General features: G+C 39.9%; 1 protein-coding gene across 1 annotated transcript in view; it reads right to left on the minus strand.

The window, feature by feature from the left end:
• Nucleotides 1–6,598, minus strand: part of map7d2b (MAP7 domain containing 2b) — a gene marked incomplete in the record, with an annotated part of 21,203 nt that extends 14,605 nt beyond the window's left edge. Inside the window, 4 exon segments of the mRNA XM_035655874.1 lie at nt 3,592–3,752; nt 5,048–5,101; nt 5,386–5,469; nt 6,500–6,598. Coding sequence (XP_035511767.1) covers nt 3,592–3,752; nt 5,048–5,101; nt 5,386–5,469; nt 6,500–6,536 — 336 coding nt within the window.
• Between the last annotated feature and the right edge of the window lie 636 nt (nt 6,599–7,234).

Raw genomic sequence — 7,234 nt, forward strand, 5'->3', positions numbered from 1 at the left:
TCTGTCTGGATTATGTATTTTTATTAATTTTTAAAAGTCATAAATACTTAATAGCCTTTTTTTGTGTTTTCTCCTCCCTGGTGCTCGGCAGAAGTTCTATTAGCTCTTTGGTTGTTTTAACTTTTATAATGCAGGACGAGGCTGTTAATCAGAGAGTGTGAATATAGCTTGTGTTCTTATCCCGTAAGATTCCTATATATAGTTATATACATTTAAAACACACCATAATAAAGACGGCCTTGCGACCCTCTGTGAAGCTTTGGCGACACCTGGTGAGGGTTGGGATCAGTGGCATAGAATAATGTATTTTTAGGTATATTATAAGATTGATAGTCCAAATTTAACTGGTCCCTCACAAAAGACGGAGTAGTTTTTGGTTTTTCATTTGTGGTTTGTTTTATTCATCAGGGGCGGTGCAGTCCGCACATTAAGTAACATTAATTACAAGGCAAGTGTTGATTAATGGACTACTTTACATCTGCAGTGCCCGATGAGAATGTTAAAAGCCTCACACACTGCAGTGTTCATTACAGTCAGGACTCTGAACGCCTAAAGTTCAGACAAGAAATTACCCAGAACCACTGTTAGGATCTCAAAGCAATCCCCCAACATTTATAATTCATAGTTATAATATAAAGATGAAGATTAGGCAGTAAATAGCGTTTTCTCTTCCGTCAGTAAAGTAATCAATACCCCAAAGGAAGGGATTTTTTAAAAAAAGGATCCTCCATCAAACTATTGCTCTAACAAAGACAGAATCCCAATCTAGAGCTGAAAGTATTCGTCAATTAATCAATAAATTGATTAAGAGAAGATTTATTAGCGGCTATTTTGATTAATTGTTTTGTGTCAAACACTTTACAATAATTTACAATTATCTTTATGGGCGTTTTTAATTTCCTAGACAAAATAATGTATTTATTAATCCAGAAGATAATCGATAATGGACTGACAGAATATTAATTGATTGTATTAATCTACAATTAATTTGATAATGGATTAATTGTTAAAGTCAATTGTTTTTCCAGATTGAGGAGCTGCTGTTTTAAATCTATATTTATTGAATATCTTTGGATCTTTTCACCATTTTTTTATAGATTTAGACAATCAAAAGATAAATAAAGATAATAAAATAAATGTTCGCTGTAGCTTTGACTAAAATAGTTCAAGAGGAAAACCAATAAAAGACTAAATAAAATAGTTTTCTTCAGTGAAGCTCATTGATTGTGCAGATGTCTTTTTTTTCCTCCTCTGAAGTGAAATATGTGCTTGTCACAGCAGCGCGAGCATCGACTGTCTGTTCCTGTAAACGCCACGCGATACGCTGGCGGTGATGTCATCGCCCCGCGAGACTGACCAATCATTATGTCATTAAGTTATGCATATGAGTGTGTGGAGGGGAGAAGGGGGGAGGGAGGGAGGGGGCTGTTAACATGCAAACAGAGCCCTTAAATCAATAGAGACAGTGCCCCCTCCTCCCCCTCCTCCTCTTCCTCCTCTGAGCTGTGAATGGTGAACTCTCTGTGGATCAGACTGTCACCGACCCTGCATGCGCTGCTTCGACAGGCACAAATCATTTACATTCTGGGTCGAGAGAGAGATTGAAAAGGTTATCGCACATACGCAGCAGGTCATTTATGGTGGGTTGTAATAATGTGAGTCAGTGGTTCTCAGCCAAGTGATGACCACTCGTGACTCACGCAGGGCGGTGAGTTTTTTATTCATGTTTCAAACTGTCCGATCCATTGGTCCACCGAGCTTATCCATCTATGCTTTTATCAATGTACAGTTGTAAATTGCAGAACAATAACATTAAACTCTCAACAACAAGGAGGAGTCATCGCCGAGAGGAAGAAACAGTCCAAAGGGTCCAAAACTGAAGCTGCTACGACTCAGCTCTTTTTCTACACCGTGTTCAGACTCAGAGATAATAAAACCTGTGTGGGCCTACTTTTTCCCACACAGAAAATTGATCAGGAATCAATAAGGGAATCGACAAAGAATCTGACTGATAATGAGAATTGATAATGGTGTTGGTATCAGTAACATCTCCTCAGTTCCTGTCTTTAACTGCACTACTTCCTGAGAACAATCTCACATCCCACAAAATCAGCTCTGACAACCATCTCATGGCCATTATCCTTTAAACTTATTTTAAGTCCCACACTCAGTACTGCACCTGAACACATCCCGAGTAGACACAGACTGACTCACACTTCCTGTGAAGACATGGTGTAAAGCCCACATCACGGACGCTGCTGCTGTAAAGACGCTGCCTTCTAACCGATGAGCTGTTATGTGGAGAATTTCTACAGTTCGGCAAACAAGCCTCTTCACAAACAGAGAATGTGTCGCAACATTTTACAACGCTTAAAAATAGCTTCTACAGAGAGTGTGGCAGAGGAGTTAATGAGACAATGAGCTGATGAAGAAACAGAGACAGCATCCATTGTGTATCCAAGTGTGTTTCCAGGTGCTCATAGTTGCACTGTGGGTAATGTAGGCAGCAGGAAGAAGAATGTGTGGAATAAAAAAAGGCTATCTCTGGTTCTGCTGCATTGATTTTGAGTGTGAATGCGTATTCTTTAAGCTTCCTTAACATACTCTCGAACAAGTGTGCCGTAACTTATAAACCGGGGCCGTCCAAACACACACCAACACACTGTCCTGATGCAATATATGTATACATGGACTCCATCTCTGAGTCCTTGTCACACTCAAGCTTTCCTGTGTTATATATCATCCTGTATTTTAGTATTTCGTAAGTAATCTGTTGTGGAAATGAGGATTTGGGATTATAGGGACACTGTGGCACTGTGGCTTTAAGTCTGATGCAGAAAACCAGTCAAACTTTTCATGTTTCAGTTCAATGCACACAATTGGTCAGCGGACAGAAAGTCGTTAGAGCTTCTGCATTAATTACTTGCTGCTCCTTTAAACTCTGGTTCAGACTAACAGCTGGAAATGCACAGACTCGGTTATTATGGATCGACACGATTAATTCAGTGGCAGAGAGCTCAGAGAGAGAAAAAGGGAGAATAGAGAGAGTAAATCACTGGGGGAGAAGACTTTCCTGTGATTGTTAGTATTAGTTTGTGAGTGTGAACAACAGAAGGAATTAATTTTCCAAAGATGGAGAGGTAAGAGGAAGGAGGAAGGAGTTGGTGATAATTCTGTATCTTTTTACTATAATTTCGAACTAATTGTGATTAAAAATGAACAAAACAAGACTTGTTTAAGTTTCTGATTTGACAATTTGTTGCACAGATTATCAATTACACTTATTTGTACTCATATTGTGATCTTGCTTTAACGCCACCAAAGTTGAAACCCAATCCTTTTTAGTTTTAGTTTACTTTAGTCTGCACACTACATATACCTTATTCTAATATGCTTCTGCTTCCTTTATCAAGTTATGATATAAAGTTTATTGTTTATTTATCCTTAGATCATCTCCATTATTACAGTATTGAACACAATCAGTATGATTCGTATTGTTTAAACAGTGTCAGTGGATGTTAGACATCATCCTGTTCTCTCACTTTCTCTAATGTGTAGTGAATGCCTCGTTAGGGTGCTGTGACCTCTGACCTTCTCTGCCTCCTGCTGCTGCCGTCTCTTCTCCCCAGCGGCTGTCCTGCGCTTCTGCTCCTTCCTCCTCTGCTCCTCCATCTTCCTCCCTCGCTCCTCGGCGCAGCGATCCAGCTGCTGCTGTGTACGACGCTCCTTATCCCGCAGCGCCTCTGAGATATCTGAACAAACACCGTCAAACTCCGTCAGAGGTCCTCAGATACTTAAATACCAATATTATTATCAGGCACGGGTTCTTTATTAAAGTATTTTCTCTTTTTTGGGGAGATTTTCTACTGTTTCCCCACTAACTTTAAGGTGGTAAACATTGGACTTGTTACACTACATGGCTGGATGGAACCGCTAGGATCCCTGGCCTGTACGTTACAGCTGTGCCACAAAACTGAAATAATAAAAAGGTTTAAAAGTAGATTTTGACCAAGAGGAAGTTAAAGAAAGTTTCTTAAGATTGCATGTTAAAGCAGGACCCGCCTTAAGGCCTTTATCGTGTCAGTATCGTGGTTTAGTGGTGCAATTAAATTAGCACAAACCAGTTGACACACAGAGAGCCAGGAGCGTTGTTGCAGATTCAACACGAGAACACAGACTCTGGGTCGCATCTGAGCGTCTCTCTCTCTCTCTCTCTCTCTCTCTCTCTCTCTCTCTCTCTTCCTGTCAACTCTCGACTGTTCTCTATCTAATAACAAATCCTTAAAAAAACCTAAATGATGACTTTTCAGGTACTCAGCCTGGTTTAGGCTAACTGTCACAATAACTTGTTGAATAAAAGTGCAAATAAAACACACATTATTCTGGCTTACTGCTGGCATATTCAGGTTGAGGAGGGTCACGTAGGCCAAAGTGTAACCACGGCTAAGAGTTTACTTTGATTTAAGGAAAAACTGGAGAAAAAGATAATACATTTCTTAGTTTCTCTTCATCTTTATTCAATTAACCGATCGGAAAGCACAAAAAACTCCAGATACTTGATGAGTTTGACCTCTTATCTTTTGGAAGCAGCAGCCGACAGAACATCAACTCACGGTCCAACTTACTTGATTGCTCTGAAGCTTTTTGGCTGCATTACATTATTAAGTTTCTCATCAGCAGATTGATTTCGCTCAGTTGCCATGGAAATGTTGAAATTTCCATTATTCTGAGAGCCTGTTGACATTTCCATGGCAACTGAGCAAACCCAATCTGCTGATGAGAAACTTGTGATGCAGCCAAAAAGCTTCAGCAACAAGCAAGTAAAAAGAAAAATGTATCTTACTGCTAACTCCTTTTATAGTTACATTTAAATGTAGGACTTGTAGTAGATTATTTTCCCACAAAATTGCCAAAGTAAAGGACCTAAATAGTTCCTCCATCACAAGCAAAACCCACACACACACCCACAATGTGTCTGTGTGTGTGCCAGTGACAGATGAACAGGACAGACCACACAGAGCTCCACCAGCTGGGGAGTTACTCATACCTTGTGTCTTGTCTTCGTCATCCCGTCGCTCTTTTGCTAAATTCCTCCGGGAGCCTTTGAGACAGGTGAAGGAAATATTAACAGACCAGTTCAGCTGTGAGTTAGATGCTCGACCGGTGTAAGTTAAATCATTAAATCCCTGTTAAAAGAAGCATTTCCTCACAACTCCAGGGTAGAAAACATAAAAACATTGAGACAAAACACCCAAAAACTACTAGAGAGGATCATTAGCGGTCGATAACACCACACCACATCACATATTAAATGTATTCTGCCCCCCTGGATTATGAAGATAACTGCAGCACATTAAAGAGGGTGAACGTGATTACAGTTTTTACCTGAAGGGCTGCTGTTATTGGACAGTGAGCGGGAAGGAGAAGAATTCCTACTGTTGCTCAGCGGTGCCGGAGGAGGAGCCAGCGCTGTGTGAGAACAGACGTGATTCACGTGGGCCAAAAGGCAAATACAGCTGAAAACATGTAAAGCTGGAGAGTTTGTGAACGTGACTCCTGCTGTTATCAATACAGAGAGTTATCACACAGGTCATAGCGTCCAATAAATCTCCTGTCAGTCAGTGCGGGACCCCTGAGTGTAACCTTCAGCCCTTTAGCTGTTATGTTTCAGTCTTTAAATCTGTCAAGCTGACATGAAATAGGACAGACATTGGTCAACGTCTCAACACATATTCACACACACAGTAATTAGATATGCAAATACGTGCAAATCTGAGGTCCCGTGGGTTTTCACTGCTTCATCACATGCAGAAATAATTAAAAAATCAGCCGAATCACATGTTTTAAAGGCGATAACAGCTTCTTACAGTTGAGGTATGTCACATATGAGCCTGTAAACAGGGACGCAGTGGAAGGTTTAAATAATAAAATGTATTATAGGATACATATATATATGTTCATAACATATTAACAATATATTATATATTAGGAAATGTACTGATCAGGCATTCCTTACTTTGTACTATTCAGATTACACATATAAAATCCAATAATTTATATACCCTGGCATGTATTACAGATTTATAAATATATATTTTATAATATATAATATGCAATAGGCTTTTCTACACTTATCCCATGTGAAAGGATGCAAACCAACAGCTGATCTATGCACATACATTTAAAAGCACAGGATGCTGAAATATTAATAATGCTCTCCATTAATGGTAAGTGTAGGCCTATGACAACATGCAGTGGAAAAAAACCTGCCTCACCCTTTTTATTGGTGAAATGATCCTTTAAAACATCAAGTACAAAGCAGTCTCACACTGTGGAGCAGACTCTTTACAGAGAAACGCGTATTATTTCAGTCTTATCTCACATATAACACATACTGACAGGGTTTATCCACCTCCTTACTGTCTGCAGGTACATTAAACACCTATTTTTAAACACATTTAATGGGAATAAAACAGTGTGGGAGCATATTTTTCCTCACCTGTCATCTCAGGGCGGCTTGAAGCCACTTCAGTCATCTCAAAGGTCGTCGAATATGTTCACCTGAGGGAGCTGACAGGAGCCAGAAACCCGCGGAAAACCTCACAGGAGACCGCCGGTGCAACACAATGACTCAGGGAAAGACGGAGGAAGATGTGATGCTGGGAGTGAGGAGCCTATGGCAGGGAGACAGAGAGGAGAGGAGGGGAGGGGGGGAGTCCATATGCCTCCTTACAGCCAGCAGAGATGTATTATTGCTGTATGGTGTGGCTATGATTGTGTGTTCACTATAACTAATGCAAAACTGTACAGCATCTGGATGTAGAAAAATAACGTTTGGATCTACTTTTTCTCCTACCTCTTAAAAAAAGAAAAAAGAAATGTCGTAAAAAGATGATTAATTGTTAAATGTGGTTTTAAATGTCTCATTTTGTCTAAAAGAGTGATTCATTTATAGACAATAAATGTGTTTATTTATTTTTTTAAAACGCAAAACCGCTTCACAGTTTGCTCATTTACATATTAATGCGCCGAACATCACTTCACGCCCGTTACGCGTCGCCTAGCAACCAGGTGTGCAGCTCCACAAAGCGCCAACGGCAGCTCGGCGGAAGGATAAACTCACAATTAATAACGTTTATATTTATAATAATAATCACATAGGTATGTTGTTGTTGTTGTTGTTGTTGTTTGTCTCCAGTCTGCAGCTCACGAAGCAGAGAGCATGAAGCAGATC

The sequence above is a fragment of the Morone saxatilis genome, unplaced genomic scaffold (assembly GCF_004916995.1).
Source record: "Morone saxatilis isolate NCDOM2014 unplaced genomic scaffold, NCSU_SB_2.0 Contig0, whole genome shotgun sequence".
In the NCBI taxonomy this organism is placed as follows: domain Eukaryota; kingdom Metazoa; phylum Chordata; class Actinopteri; family Moronidae; genus Morone; species Morone saxatilis.